At 37.5% G+C, this 16,883-nt stretch overlaps 1 protein-coding gene across 1 annotated transcript in view; it reads left to right on the top strand.

Moving 5' to 3' along the window:
• Nucleotides 1-16,883, top strand: part of ACSS3 (acyl-CoA synthetase short chain family member 3) — a 134,099-nt gene that overhangs the window by 27,794 nt on the left and 89,422 nt on the right. Inside the window, exon 2 of the mRNA XM_006189289.3 lies at nucleotides 3,714-3,858. Within this exon, the coding sequence (XP_006189351.2) occupies nucleotides 3,714-3,858 (145 nt within the window). The remainder of the gene's footprint in view (nucleotides 1-3,713; nucleotides 3,859-16,883) is intronic.

The following is a 16,883-nucleotide window of genomic DNA, read 5'->3' as shown; positions in this document are numbered from 1 at the left end:
CTTGTTTGTAGAAAAGCTATAGTCTCCCAGGCCTTCCCTGAGTTATAAGAATCTGGCTCAAGAATTAGTGATTGAAAGGATGTAAACATGTAGTGACAAAAGTAGCAGCTGGACCAGGAGAGTTGGTAATAATTTAAACAGTACAGCTAGAGGGCAGTCACAGAATCTTTAGTTCCTCCCTGAAGTATATTGATAACAGTATCTAATGGACATTCCTGAGTTGTTTTAGATACTAAAACCCCAACCAAATGGAAGAAGTTAACTACTTGACAACCATGAGTACATAGTCCCCAGACCTACTGGAGCCTGAGGATTGATAGTGTTGACTCCTGTGACACTGCTCTGTTACCTCACCATTAACTGGTGCATGAGCTGATCACACACCCTGTTGCTCCCCTCCCTCACCTTCACCTTAAAAACTCTTCCCTGAAACCCATCGCGGAGTTTGGGTCTTTTTGAGCATGAGCCACCCATTCTCCTTACATGGCTCTTGCAATAAACCTTTCTCTGCTCCAACTCTGACGTTTAGGTTTGTTTGGCTTCACTGTGCATTGGGCACCCTAACTTGGGTTTGACAATGATATGTGCACAGGGCTTTGGAACTACTTGGGAGAGGGTGGTGGTAAAGGAGAAGGACAGACACAGAAGTAACAGCTAACTGAATTTAAGGAATTGCACATTTTGTAATTCAGTATAGCTGGAGTGTGGGAAGCTGGATGAGGGAAAATGAAGCTGAATAGATGAATGGGTATTGCATGTCATCTAAAGAAACATAGTTTTTTTCCTGCACTTTATGGAAAGGTATTAAATGAGTTTGAGCACCATTTGATGTGATAATATTTACTTTGAGGAAAGACATTCTAGTAGCTTAGAAATATGACTTGAGAGGACAGGGTAAGGCCTAGGGCAAGGAAATTGATTAGGAAGTGGTAATTGTAATCCAGATTATTAATGTGAGAACTGAACAATTACAGAGATAGATGTGACATTACATATAATTGAATAAATGTAGATAAAGAAGGAATCGAACTTTTGAGTTTCTAAACCTTGCCCTGGGTGCAAGGTGGTCCCTTGAAATATGGAATACAGGAGGAGGAGTGAGTTTGCAATTGGGATGGGGCTGTGGGTTGGAGGTGGGGTGAAAATGATTATAATTTTGGACATACATTATTTCCAAGTAGAGATGTTTAACAGGCTATTGGCTATAAGAGTATGGAGTTCAGAAAGGAGATCAGAGCTGGAGCTAAAGATGGAGGTTGACATCACAGAAGTGTTGAGATCACCCAGGGAACATATGCAGAGTGAGCTAAGAGATGGAAATAGAATGTTAAGAATCACTGTCTATTAAAGATTTGACAAAGGAAGATTTCCTGAAAGACGTTGGTTTCCAAACTGGCCCCCCTTCATGGAGGGCAAGGAGAAACCAAAGAGAGAGGTGTGCCCCTCCAGAATGGCAGGTGGCAGGTTTAATAAGCAAGGAAGCTTGCATATGAGGCATGTCTTGGTTGGCCACAGGATGAGCAGATCTCTGCACTCACCTACCAGCATCTTAAAAGTAGGGGCCTTAACTGGATTCAGTCAAGTATTCAGTCCAAGTGGTCTCAACAACACATTGCTTTCTCAAGGTTATGTCCTTGAAACAACTACTAGTGTGGGGATAGTAGGTGGGACACACTTTCCAAGGACAGGAGGGGCAGTGGGGAGCTTCCTACTGCCTGTCTAGCTCTCAGGTCAACCTGGGGTCACATTCTCTATGTAACCTCCTTCAATAGATATTTAGAAGGAACAAGTAGGAAGTTGGAGAACAATCAGGCAAATGATAACGTGAGTCCTCATGAATGTTTGGAATTAAGTGGGATTTTTTTTTGGTGAAGTGTTAGGGGCATAATTAAATATTGAGCACAAGGAGTGTAGAGTAGGCATTACAGATAAAGAGTGTAATGATATCATCAAGAAGTGCTCCGATGAGTCAGTCTTCCATGTGTCTGAAATGTGTTCTTTTCAGAAACAGAAAAATCAAAACCGAAAAACAAAATGCAAGTAAATATTTTGTGGGGAAATTCTATGAAATATCTCTCCTATTTTTGCCAAAATGTTGTGTCAGATTTACATTTTTCTTGGCATATTAGTTACTTACGGCCACATTTATGCTGCATTTCAAGTTACCATAAAAATCTCCAAATCAGAAGATATTTATTAATTGGTTAATCTGTAGGTTGTCATGGAATCAGCTGATCTGGGATGGGAATGGCTGAAACAGTTGCTCTAAGACATCTCTCTGGCTGGGTTGGGCTCCTTGCTTCTTTTGGACTCTGCTCCCACCTGCAAATATCCGTCTGGGCACCAGGCTGAGGAGGAGGCAGCAGTCATTTCTGGGGTCTCCTCTCCTGGAGAAAGTGGAGGTGCAGGAGAGCAAGCCCAATCGCGCTAAGAGCTTTCAAACAGGTGCATGCATTGTCTGCTGATTAGCCAAAGCGAGTCACATGGATGACCCCCAAATCAAGGGAAGTATTCTCCACTGATAGAGATGGAGGCAAGAGGAAGAGACAAAATATTTTTAATAGAAGTAGAGGTGAGGGGAAAAGACAGTGATTTTGAATAAACATCAATCTATCACACTTGGCAATTCAGAATTTTTACATTAATTACTTACTGTGCTGGATTGTAAAGTCATCATATTTTCTGTTAGTGGAGTGTGTAAGGTCATTTGATGCTGGTTAATTGATCCTTCCTCCTGCTGCCTTCTGTATCTATTATTTCTTAATGCTGCCGTTTGTATCTATAGGTGTTCTTAATTCCCTGCTTCATTTCACACAGGGCTCTTTGAGTAAAGACCCGAAGGTGATACTCAGCTATTTAACAGGACTTTTTCTTATTGCTTCAATATTTTCTTCCTGTTATTTTGAAATGTTATAATATTTGCTTGTCTGACATTGAGACAAATGGTATTTTTTACCTAATACCCTCCTCCTAAAGAAAAGTGGCAAATTCAAAACTTTTTCTTTCTGGAAAATGAGCTATAATTTTCTTAAAGATGATCTCTTTCTATCTACATTATGTTTTTTATTTTCAAAGGGATGCATTCAGAAATTAGGAGATAAAGAGTACTGAATTGAACAGTTTTTAAACTTTATTAACATTTTATGTGCAGGTTGATTCTTTACTCAAATTATGAAGCATTTCAAACATGCAGAATAGAACTTACCTATTCCTTGTGAAATTGGAGGCATCATATTTAATTGAAACAGACAAATAAGACATATATATATCTTTCAAAAAAGAAGTGATTTTTCCAGTAAGTTTTTCTTTTTACAGCAGGTACTCAGACTTCAGTCATGCATCTACCGTTTGCCCTCCTGGCTTAATGCGTCTGTGCTGCACTTCTGTGCGATTCATTCCATCCATGTAAAGTAGATTCTTTGGTGCTGTGTGCTCTAATTTCATCCTCAGTAATAAAATCCAAAAAAATTGTCACCTTGAAGTGCAAGGTATATTTTCTTCCTGCGCTCATGAAAATAAATAGATATTTATTAAAATTAAGTTGTCATTTCTACCTTCTTAAATAGTTTACGGCCATAATTACCTGGTAGAACATTCCCCGGGCAACACTGTTTTTAAGGGCAGCTCTGCCAAAGTAGAACAATAAGAACCTAGTTAAGCAACAATATATTTTGAAAGGAGTCGCTAACGTTTACTTTCCAATTATTTTTCAGGTTTGTTGAAGGGATGCTTAACATCTGTTACAATGCCATCGATCGTCATATTGAAAATGGTAAAGGAGATAAGATTGCTATCATTTATGACAGTCCTGTCACAGATACTAAAGCCACTATTACCTATAAAGAAGTCCTGGAGCAGGTAATATCATAAACTTTCTATATATGCTATTTGGAAATCATACAGAAATTATTTAAATGGCATATGTTCTCATTGAATAACCTTAGTTCTCTTGATTCATTGACATGTTACTATACTTTTGGTGCACACTGGAAATAAACATAGGTGTGTTCATACATTTAAAGTGTTTTTATCCCTTCCATTTATATTTTACAGTACCAGAAGATACTTATTTTACAGAGAGAGGTTAACAAATCTCTAAGAACGTGCTTATATTCTCAGTAGCCTTTGTTTTCCATCCACATTGCCGTCACCTTTGTCCAGCCACTGTTTATGGCTCTTGTACTATTGAAGCAGTCTCTAACTGTCCTATAACCAGGCTGCTCTTGTCAGATCGTCACCTAAAGTGACACTGGGGTTTTCGTCCAAAGAAACAACATATTTCTCTACCCCACTTAAAAATCTTTTCCTTAAGTTTACTGTTATTCAGAAAGCAAAATCTGGACACCTGTGATGAATAAGACACTTTGGAATCTGATCACAGCATCCTTCCAAGCTTCATTTCCCTACATTCTTGGCCATGAACACAACTCTTTTTGACCCTAGATGTCCTGTCACTCCCTCAGGCACTCCTGGCCCTTTAAAGCTCTCTGCACATGCTCACTTCTTTCCCTTATTTGCTCATTTTTAATTCTTTCCCATCTGGGTAGTTCTCAGGTGAGTCATGATATTGACAGATGAGTTATGAGATTTTTTTTTCTTTTAATATTAGGGTAGAAATGAGATTTCATAAGTAATTATAAAAGTATTTGGGTATTGTGGATGTGGGAGAATTATTCTAGCTCTGTGAGGACACTTATTTGTATATGATTTGAGGGGAGGTATATATAGTAGAGGGCAATAGCCTTGACACTGTTGACATTTTAGGCCAGGTAATTCTTTATTTCAGGGGACTGTTATGTACATTGTAGGATATTTAGCAGCATTCCTCATCTCCACCCATTATACCCATTATATGCACTACTCTTCCAGTCATAATGATCAAAAATGTCTACAAATGCTGCTGAAATATCCCTGGGGTGGCAAGGTCACCACTAGTTGAGAACCACTAGTTGAGCAGAGCATGCTAGGGTTTAGAAGCCTTTGCTTTATGAGAAGGCTTTTTGAATGAATTCTTTTATTTTGCCTTATAAAAAAAACACATTTAGGGTTGCCATTCAATTTTTAGAGCATCTGGTCAACTCTCCTGACTCTCTGGAGCTATATGCATTTTGCATCAGCAGTATTCCTCTTTAGCCTGCTAAGAGATTTCGAGAGAGGCAAATGAGATGCAGCAATTACTGCCCCAACCCTGAGTTGCTACAAAACAGTCAAGAAAGAAAACGAGGTGGTTTTGCTCAGGCTGGGTATCAGCCTGGCGGCAGCAACAAATTCTAACTTCAGCTGATTTGAATATAAGAGGAATTTATGAACAGGGGAGACTTAACTAGGCTGAGAGAAAATGGCACACCCCAAGGAAGAAGAGGCAGTGGTGGAGAGTTAAGGAGAACCTGCAAATTGTCTGGTAACTAGACCTGCTGACTTGACTTCTAGATTGACAGAGTAGGAATATCTAGTTGGCTAGATTCAGGTTTCATGCCTAATGTACCAGACACTGGGGAGGAAATGTCTTGTTGTGTTTTGATTTCATGGTAGGAATGGACTCCTCCTAGGACTCATACTAGGGGAATTCTAATCCAGCAAGAAGGGAGTTCAAATGTTGGGCAGCAGACTACAGAACAAAGGAAAATTAATGTGGCAAGTATACTGTTGGGAACTTTTCGTTGTTCTGTAAGTGGGAACTGTGTATTTTCAGGATGAATTATACAGAGAGAGAGAGCTCACACTGGGGCTGAGGAGGAAAGAAACTGTTACCAAGTGACCTTGTTATTCATCTGAGGCATGTTTTGTTATGAGATAGCATTAATTTCCTGATAACTTGTTACACTTTGTGTTTTATTATAGGTTGCATTTTTAGCTTTAGGTAACTAATTTTAGTCTATGTTTAAAAGCTTAATCCTATGATTTGAGCATATTACCACAGTCACCTTTATTAATAATTAAGACAGGCTAATATTAAGATACTGGATTGATATACTGATTAGGAAGCTTATTGATATATTATAAAAATGGTGTCTATATCACCATATTGAATTTAATGATGTTACAACCAAGCATCAGAGTCAAAGAAAATGCTTTAGAAACATAAAATAGGAAGAGTTAAATAATGGTTGTTGCTATTCTCATTTTCTGTTGTTTTCTTTTTAATCAGTATGTACATACGATAAATACACCATCTATTTTGCTTAAAAGCCATTCTGCTAACTCATCTTGATTTTCTGATATTGAGTCTAGACTCAGACCCTTTTGAGGTTTGTGCTGGTTCATTGGTTTCAGTTTAGCCTGACATCAAAGTACTTAAAAGGCCTGTTTCTCTCACCTGCTGACAGCTTCAGATTCCCCAGGCTTTTCTTCTCTAAAGTACTAAAGGAAGGACTGTTAGGAAAGAGGGAGGCATTGTGCTCCACTTTGATCACCTCTCCTGGTTCCCTGTGGCTTTTATTTTACTAAGTAGAGAGGACCGAGAAAGAAAGATTTAATGGGTAATGCTGTTGAGAACAAACAAAAAGAAGTGCCTTTGTACTTGTGTTAATCTCCCCTGTCTCATTTCTGTTGGGAGTTTCTGCTTAGGTAAAACTTAAGTTAGCATTTCTTGCTTAATTAGTGAACCAAGAAATTTTAGGCTAAAGTGTTTCAGTGGCGTGAAGGATCTGGTGATTTTACAGAATGATACAGAAGTAGAACTTTTCCCAAACTGTCATCTTTTTATGCAAAGCTGATAATTAAACCACCCCTCTATTAAGATTTTTTTGTAGAGAGATTTGGCCTGGTTCAAGATCTCTTGCTGCATTCAACACAAACTTGTTTTGTACCCAAACCCTGTTAGGAACAAGGGGTCCGGGTAAATGGGCTCATTGTTTCTTTTTAAGGAGCTAAAAAACCATGAAAACCTAACAGAGGTTCTGCGGGGTATTGTTATATTGTGTGTTACATTTTGTGGAAACACATGGGAAGGCACCCAACTCAGAATAGGGCATGGGAAGGCTTTTGGGAGAGTCAGCGTCTAAAATTAGCCCAAAGCACCAAAAGTGGGGAGAGACACGGTGAGGAGAGGGAGGGTCCTGGGGACAGAAGGAATGGCACATGCAGAGGTACTGGAAGGAGGGAATCCAGGGCCTGCACGGTGGCTTCAGCATAAGCGCAGCAGCAGCGGGGGAAGGAGACTGGGCTCCAGCGAGCCAGACTCGGGGACTCTCAGTGCCACACTATGGATTTGTACTTTATCCTAAGGGCGGTGGAAGGAAGAGAAAAAGAGCCAGTGCCCCTCCCTGTGAGCTGTGGTTCTGTGTGGTCTGGCTCCCGTGACCTACTTCCCAGCCCCACTGCACTGCGCACCCCGCCCCCACCTCTTGCCGTCCGCTCTCCCCGCTTACACCCCTCCCACCTTACAGCCCTTGTACTTGCCTGCCTTCTGCTTGGGGTGGTTCTTCCAGACATCTTAGGGTTCCTGGTACCCGGATGCTGCTGCTTTCTCAGTGAGATCTTCCTTGGCCACATTAAATACAGAGGTTCCCAGCCAGACTTCATGCTTCTCTTTTCTGCTTTCTTTTAAAAATTTAACCGTTTATTTATTACTCAGTCCCATCCTTTGTATTTTACTCATCTATCTTCTTTAGTGTTGTTTCTTCTTCTACTATGTCAGTTCCATGAGGGTAGGGGATTTTTGTTTGGTCACAGGATAGTGCCTGGCATGTAGTAAACGTTTGTTGAATGATGAATGAATGAATGAAATACCATTTAGAATTTCTAAGTGACTCTAGCTTCTTTTATGGCAGGAACTGCTTATCTTTGAATGGTGTCAGTAGCAGGACTTGATCTTCTTTCCCAATAGTTTCTCACTTCTCACCAACTGTGAAGAAATTGAGTTTATTTATATTTCGCTCAGTAGATCAAGATGAATATTTCTTCCTTGAATTTCCCGCACCTACAACTCAGATCTGCATTCCAGGAGACATGTGTTTATTGTGTTCTTCTCTTCACTCTTTTCAAGTTAGTTGTTATATCAAACCTCAGTGAAATAAAGGAGTGTGTGTAAGTTTATGTTTGCAAGTGTGTGTATAGATTGTATACAGTATTCATCATTCATCATCATACAGTATTCATCAAATTCCTTCTTTGAGTTTATTTTCTCCATATCTAATTTTGTTTTGAATTTACCTCTGTATGTGGTGAGTTTGCTTTTTCAGGTATTCAAGCAATTATGAATTTTTATGTATCTATTCACTAAATAAAAATATGAACCCCTAAAGGGCATTTCAGAAATTTTCATGAATATATATATACACACACACAGGGAAATTTGGTGAAACTTACTATGTACTAAGTTGTCCTGATTTAATTCAAACTGAAAGTGTCTATTATCTCTATTAAGGTAATTTTTGAAATATAATTATGGCAGTGACTGTAATTATGAGGACTGAATAATTTAGAGAAGAAAATTACTCTGAAATCAGGGGCCATGACCCATGAGAAGTCCTTTCTCCAACCCCTGCCCTTTAGGGAGCTCTTTTCAAAATGTGAAGTCCATCTTGTCAGAAACATGTCAGGGTAGGATAATCTGATATTTTTTTGTCTGTAACATCATCAATATTTACTGAGGCAAAACCCTAAAACACAAAAATCAGAACATGTAGACATTGAGCCCCACCAGAGTTTGCCTTCTTGAGGAGAAAATGTACAACTGTGCATATGATTAGTTTTCTTTCCTTAAACTTCCTAAATAACCAATAACTACTTCAGTTGTGTTACGCCACTGTGCCACTAAGAAAGTGGTGTCTCTGTCAGGTAGATTACCTTTTCCATGCTTGGCAAATCAATGAATGAGGCTAGAATGAGATCGAATTTATAATGGTTTATGTGTTTTCCTAGCATGCAGTTTTTAAAATTTATATTGAAATGTAATATACATTTAAATGAGTGCACAGGTCATCGGTATAAACATGTTAGATTTTCACAAACAGAACACATCCATGTCACCAGACCAGGAGACAGAATATTCCCACCTTGAGAAGGACTCACACCTCCTTTTGGTCATTTCTCAGCACTCATGTGGTTGTTATTCAGACATCTAAACACCATCTGTGATGAGGTTTACTTGCTTTTTAAAACTTTGTATAAACTGCATAATACTATGTACTCATTTGTGTTTGGCTTTCTTTTCATTCAACTTTTTGTTTTTGAGATTCTTCCATTTCGTTGCAGGAGATTATATTTTGGTCACTTGCGTCATGACTAGTTTGGGGACTATTACGAATAATGCTGATATGAACATATTTGTGTACAAAATTTGGTGGCAATGTATGTGCATTTGTTTTGGGGATGTACTTAGGAGTGAGATGGCTGACATATAGGGCAGGCATATGCTTGGTTTACATAGATAGGGCTAAACAATTTTCCAGAGTAGTTGTACCAACTTACATTCCCACTCATGGTGTATGAGAATGCCAGTTGCCAACACTTGGTGTTGACAATACCAAGTCTTTTTTAATTTGAGCCCTTCGAGTGAATGTGCAGCGCTATTGCCTTGTAGCTTTAATTTCCTTGTGGCCAGTGCAGTTGAGCTCCTTTTCCTATGCTTGTGGGCCATTTGTTGTTCGACTTTCCAGAAGTGCCCATTCATACCTTTCATCCATTCTTTTTCCTATTGGATTGTTACCATGTTAGCAAGTTTTGGTGAGAGACTTTCTCACAGTTGAAGAGGATACCTTATCAATATTTGGAAACCTTAAGGAGAAAAAATGAAGATTCTTTAAGTGCAAGTGTTGTTGCTTAAGTGGTTTTAAAAATCTAAAGATGAGGACATTGTCCTCTGTTTTAAAATTAATTAATGACAAAATCTACAGTCTTCCAGTCTTGACTAGATATCCTTGGAAGGAAATTAGGAAGCAAATGCCTTCCAGAAGAATATCTTAAAGCAGGAAGCATGAGCCCCAGGGTTAAGACTGTAAATGATCTAATGAAGGTGATGCTGTGTTGTTAGTACTTTTATTAACTTTAAAAGTCTGTAGTTATGTTGATTTTTGAGTGGTCTGTCTTAACCTAATTTTCCCATAAGCCTCATTATTTTTGTGAGCTAATTTGTACACTGCAAAGCAACGTGATGTGGTTTCCCAGAAACACATTTCATTGGAAATTGAAGATGGGTGTAAACCAACTGTTGATTCAAATTTTAATCAAAATTGTAACTGGAACCTTATTTGAGCAACTTTTCAATTAATGAAATTTAAGGTAAATTCTGAAAGTACTCCATATAAAGAAGATAAGTATTCGACCAATTTAAATAGAGAGTAATGGAAGGAAAACATGAGAAAACAACATCTTGGTATTTCCTAGCTTCCTTTTTCCATGTTCACAGCTATGTATTCAAAACGAAATTGTCTGAAGATAGTATTTGTAGCAATTCAAAATAGCAACAAGACAAGCAATCCCCTTGAATTTTCTCAGTCAGATTTTTAGAGAGATTACGTTGTTTCTGAAAGCAGGATTACTGTTTGAAGTGTAAATTCACTTCTTTTCACTTCCCCTAATGCTAGATGTTATCTCACCAAACTTTGAAGTCCAGACTACTTTACGTATATACTTACACTTTCTCCCAGCACTGGCTCATTCTTGCCTTCTATATTACTTAGTGTATTACTATAGTACTCAGTGTATTACTTAGTGTATATTATTGGTGTACCTACTTATTTATTAATGTACTTCCTGACCAGAGTAAAAGCGCCGAGAGAATAGAATATTTAATTAATTAATTAATTTGTTTGTTTGTTTATTTTATCTATTCAGTGCCTAATACAGGCCTCAGAGCATAAGCTCATACTACAGACTGAATGAATTCACGAATAGAACATTTAATAGCTCTTTCATTCAAAAGTAAAAAAAAAAAATTTAATCCTTGTCTAAGAGAAATAATTATTTCCAGAAATATCACTTGTCTCCACATTGCAATTTTATTTTTATGTTGGGAAATTTAAAAATTTTAATAAGGTGAGAATATTCCTTATTTTCATGCATTGTGTGGCTGTGAAGGCTTATATCTTTCTGCATCTAAAGCTCTGCTTCAGCCATTTACCTTACTTGGCCATTTTGGAAACGTGGAAGTCCAGTCCATAGTTTTTATTCTTTACGTTTGCTTAATGAATTTATTTCTGTCATTTATTGTTAGGTTCTTATTGGATGATTTGTCTTATCTTTGGGCTGGTTCACCTCTGATGTTTCTGAAAGTTAACTCGATGAAATCAGAAGACTATATGCTTTGAATTTATTTTCTTGGACTAGAATGATGATGGGGCCAAATTTATTTATTTATTTATTCAAAACATACTTTTAGGACACCTAATAGATATGGACACTACTGGATGCCATGGATTGCAGTAGTGAACAATACAGTCTTTGCCCACAGGAAGGTTGCGTTCTAATTGGGGAGATATGTCATGAATAAAAATATGATACAATATAAGTGAAAATATAACACAATTTAAGTGAAGAAAAATACAAGGCGAGAGAGTGACCTGGGCTGCCTTTTTTATAGGTTTGTAGAAAATTCACTTATCCCTGGGGAGATGACCCAGTGAGATAGACTCAAATAAAGGCTGGGAGGGACCATGTGAACATTTGGATGAAAATTCTATTAGAGAAAGGCTGGAAGCAAGAATAGACTTGGACCACAGTGGAGAGCCAGCAGGCTGGTGATGAGAGAAGAGTGGTAGAAGGTGAGAATGGGGAGTATATAGAAGTCAGGTCATGTAAGAATTTACAGGCCATAGTGAAGACTATATTTTATTCTAAGTATGACTATAGGTTCCATATTATTAAAGGTATCACTCTGGTGTCTCTGAAGGAGAGGAGAGCATAGTGGGCAACATTGGAAACCAGGAGATGACAAGTGGTCCAGGAGGGAAATGAATGGGCATCACTTAGCTTAAATCCCCTTAACAATAGCAGCATGTGTCTGCCCGTGGGCATTTAAAGGTTAAGATTGGGTTTGTGCCATAGGATTCTGGAAGCTATTCCATTTATGTGTTTTATTTTGGATCTCTGGCTACACCTACTGGATTGAGAAAAGTCTGGTTCAGCCTACTGGAAAGCAGTCACCGGTAGATACTCTGCTTGCTCTCCATCTTTTGAGGTGCTTTTGTGTAGTACCATGAGGGGAGGTTTCTGTATCATTTCAAACAGAATTCTGGGAAAAGAAGACTCTTTGTTAGAAGTGCTTTAGTTCTCTTTCTTTCAGTTATATTCCCCCCAAAAAGTATTTGAATAGTTATCATCATTAAGCATTTCCTAATGATTGATATATTAAACAAAAATCTTTTAAATTTTAGGTTGAAGGCTAAGCTGATGAAACAAAGATACTAAGTAATATAGCGACTTAAAATTTTTAAAATACATTTCTTTCAAGAGACGATGAGTTTCAGTTTGTCATGACTCAGATTAAATGTTACTGCACCTTCATTCCCTGGTTCATTGCCCTCATCTGCATCGCTGAAGCTGAGGCCAAGGCATGTGTGTCCCAACTCTTGGGATGGTGGAAGAGGATGTAGAGGATCAGACCTTCTATGTTTTAAAGCCCATACTCAGAAATGTCATCCATGATCTCCCTGTCCATCCTATTTGGTGACCAGCTTCAAGGAAGCCTAGACGATGTAGTGTAGCTGGATGGGTTTAGATGACCAATTAGGAGTTTCTACCACAAATACTTTTTCATTTAGTAGGCAAAATAAATACCAGATTTTATATGTAAATAATTGTAACCTGTTAATGTCAATAAATAACTGACATTTTATTTGACAATAAATAATTGTTCAGGGAGACAAATAATAGCTGAAAACAAGGTCTCATAGGTGATATGCAAGAAATAGAGAAGGAAGACATACATTGAATGTTTCTTGTATTAGGCAGTGGGCCAGAAAGATGAATAAAATATGATTTCTGCCCTCCAGGAGTTCTTAGTTTGCCTGGTGAGAAAAATGCAAAAGTAATTGTGTATAATATAACAATAAAGCTTTGTGCATTTGCAGTACAGAGGAAGGAGAGAGCAACCTGGCCCTGGTGGTTCAGAGAAGGCTTTGCTTGGGAAGTGATGCATTAGTTAGGTCATGAAAGAAAGACATATGGGCCCTCTATACAGGTGGCATCCCTACAGGTGTCCCTGAAGGGAGGGATTTATCCAAGAGTTGGATCTGACATAGTTAGTGATGCAGGTGAGCACTGTGAAGGCAGAACTGTCTTTGTAGGTCTAAATTAGGCCAACAAGATGAATTAAATGGGAAACCAAGTAGAAAGATTGTTGAAGAATAAAGGAGAGAGAGACAGACAGTTATTAAAGTCAAGGAGGGACAGAGCAGAAAAAGAAAAAATATGTTTCTACAGGTGAAAAGTGTGAGGAATTGGTAACAATTACTATTTTGTCTGTTGAATGGCACCTGCACATGTTGTATGTACGGTCAGCAACTTGAGGACAGCTGAGTACATCAACTTTCAGTTTCTGACCTTTAATAATAAATGCATGAAACTAGAAAATTACTTGACCTGACATAATTTTCATAGCAAGTAGAGGATAAAGCTAATTAACATAAATTGAAGGCATTAATTGGCTTAAGTGATGCAAATACAAATATGAGGATAGACTCATATTTCAAGTGTATGAGATGAAATATTTTTCATATAAAACTTCTTGAAATCCATAAATGTATAGACATGGGAAATAATGCTATTAATATTAGTTTAATCCATTTGACAGTTTTATGCTCACATTTTTGCCATTTGTAATAATTATGTAAAATATATTTTAGTAAATCAATGCGTGTTGCATTCAGTAGAATTATTGAGAAGATTAGAGATCCTGGGGAAATTGTTCATTTGCTCATGCTGTACTTGATATAAGATAATTTTGTTTCCATTACAAAGCTGAATTATGTTACCTTTATCATATATAGTTTTATGGGAAATTTGATCTATTTATGGATATTTATGATAAATTCTTGGCTTGTGTGATGATCTATGTTGCTGTGTTTATTAGTTACCACTGATACATTATATTTGTGAATTTTTGATTTTTTAAATATTTGTATGGCTCTTTTATTTTGAGTGATGTTAATACTGTTGGGAACAGACCCAACCATTGCAATAATCTCATGTCCTTATTCCGCTCCTGGGGTATTTAGCAATTTCTCTGTGAGACTTTTGTGTGTATTGATTGACTTTTTGGATATAATGACCAGCAAAACCGTAAAAGTTAACAGGACACAGGCAAATTCTGGGAAGTGGGATTGGTGTACCCAGAGTAGTTGTCATGTTTATGTAATAGCTGTAAAAATGCTTGGTGTGTTGGTTTAGTTGAAGTGTCGATTAAATCATCAGTGCAGGATTGATCTAAATGATGCAAGGTTCCTGTTGACATCTCTTGCTTCTTTTATATTTGTGTTTCTTTATGAGAAAATAATCAAAGAAACCATTTTTTTCCCTCTCAAAATTGTGAGACATAAAAACAATTCAGAAAGAAAAAGCATTCTTACATACTTTTTGTATTGACTTAAATCATATTTATTTTAATGTGCAATTAAAACTAGGTTTTAATATCCTCTCTTTACAGCTCAATACATATATAAAGCCTTATATGATTTATAAATAGGATCAAAACAAATCTACAAAGTCAGTCAAGCTAAGATTGACAATATTGATTTCATATAGTGAGGGATGTCAGGGTTGAACTAAATGGCTGATTGCAACGTGCTTCTGGTTTGAGTGCTATGGCCTGGGGTCCTTTGAGTTTGGCAGCATGTTCTCTGTGATGCCTCAGTTTTCTAGTTACATAGTAGTGCTTTTGATTCTGTAAAGCCTTTTATTATATAATGCACTGTGGCATCTGGCTTTTACTTAATATGCATGAGATCATAAGAAAAAAAAATACAAATAAATACAGTGAAATTGCATGAGTTCTCATATATAATCCAGAATATGCTTTGCTTTATTAGGTTTTAAAAGTTGTCAGCAAAATTAAAGCACAAAGTTTAAAAATTCTCATAGAGAACTCATGGACCCTGAGAATATTTCCACAGGCCCCAGTGTGAGAATCACAAACATTAAACAATTTATTAGACCAAGAGAAAGGACTCTGGCTTTATTGACAGCATGACTTAATGCCACTTAAAAAATATATTCTCCACTAATTTTTTAATATAGTGTTTATGGCAGCCACATAGTAATTGTTTTAAAATAACTCTGTTTTACAGTTTGCACTGTTTATAATTATATGAGCAAATAGATAGAACAATAATTGCTATCATAACCTTTATGTTCACTGAAGAATACAGCCATAATTAGATGACTTACATTAATTTGTATTGAATTAAATGTTCCTTATTAATAGAGCATAGTAGCTCTGTATCTTTTTAAACATAAACTTGGAAAAATGTGTATGTGGTTAACATCCACATTATGCTAGATTTTTTTAGAACTTCTGTATAAAGACATGTGAGTGCAAAATTGTGAAAAGTGACTTCTCTAATAGCGAAATTTTCTATTCCACTTTAGTCTAGGTAGGTTATATTTCTGAAAACATAATAAAACTTGCTTCAGGACTTGGCATATTTCCTTTAGAAATGCTCTAGGAAGCATACAGAAAGTAATCCACTTTGAATGGAACTATGCTTTAACAATTCCTTTGAGAGCCCTTTAATTGAAATCCGTGTGGTGGTTCCCCATATATCTCTGAGTGGTTCTTTTCTGAGTGGTGCTTGTGTTCCCATCTAGCTACCAAAGCGCTTAACACATAACATAGCTGGAATACAGTACATTAGCAGAGAAAAATAATAAAGTCAATATTCTTGTAATACTCAGAATTCAGGAATTTAGGGAGGAAAATAAAATGAATGCTATTAAACTAAAAGTTGTTGGAAATATTGGTGCTAGAGAAAAGCAGGTTCAATTAGAGGAAGATGGAGGGATGGATAGAGACCAATGAGTGGATTTTGAGAGGTCTTTCTGAGCGTTTTAAAGCGTTCCATAGGTTGATGCTACTGTGGAGGAGGCAGGTGGAGGGGGTCTGTAAGGAAGAGATGGGATAAGCTGGGAGGTGGGGTGAACAGAGAAGGGAAAGGGGACATCGTGTAATGTCCCAAGGACAAAAGAGGACCTGTGAGGAACAGCTGGAAATAGATGCGTGCGGGAACTCTGGAGTTTGGCCTTTTTTGGTGGTTGGAAGGTGGGGAAAGGGTCAAGATCAAATGTAAATTGGGGCTCATAACTTTCAAAGTGTCTGTTTTAAAGCTCCGGTATTTTCATACAATGCAACCAAACCACATTTTCAGACAGTCTGCATTTTTAGACACGTCATTTTAATACGATAGTTTTAAATGGTTCTGATAGTGTGTTGTCACTACTGAAGGGTTCCTTCTGTTTTTACCGCTTGGCTATCTTGGTTAGATTCTTTACTTGAACAACACAACTCTCTTGCTAATATCCTTACTTGTCTTACGCCGTCTTATTCCATCCCACCTCTGTGGCAGAACTCCAGATGTGGGTCAATCCAATTCTTTACTGTTTTCATTCCTGTATCTTAGTATGGTAAATTCTGTTGGAGAAAAATCACTTAACTACAAATATGGGTTTACTGTAACTGCACAGTCCCTGGTAGCCATTGGGACTTTGGTGCCGTATGTTACTTCTTTTTCTTTTCTTTAAAAAAATTTGGGGGGGTACGTAATTAGGTTTATTTATTTATTGTAATGGAGGTACTGGGATTGAACCCAGGACCTCATGCATGCTAGGCATGTGCTGTACCACTGAGCTATACCCACCTGCCCCCTTAATTTTCTTCTTCAGCATTTCTTCAGTAAGTTTTGTCTTTTGCCCTCCAAAGTCTATTTTAAACTTCCGAGCTTCCCGTT

This window comes from Camelus ferus, chromosome 12 (genome assembly GCF_009834535.1).
Source record: "Camelus ferus isolate YT-003-E chromosome 12, BCGSAC_Cfer_1.0, whole genome shotgun sequence".
NCBI lineage: Eukaryota > Metazoa > Chordata > Mammalia > Artiodactyla > Camelidae > Camelus > Camelus ferus.
Note: the sequence above shows the minus strand (reverse complement) of the source record. Positions and strands in the feature narration are given on the sequence as shown.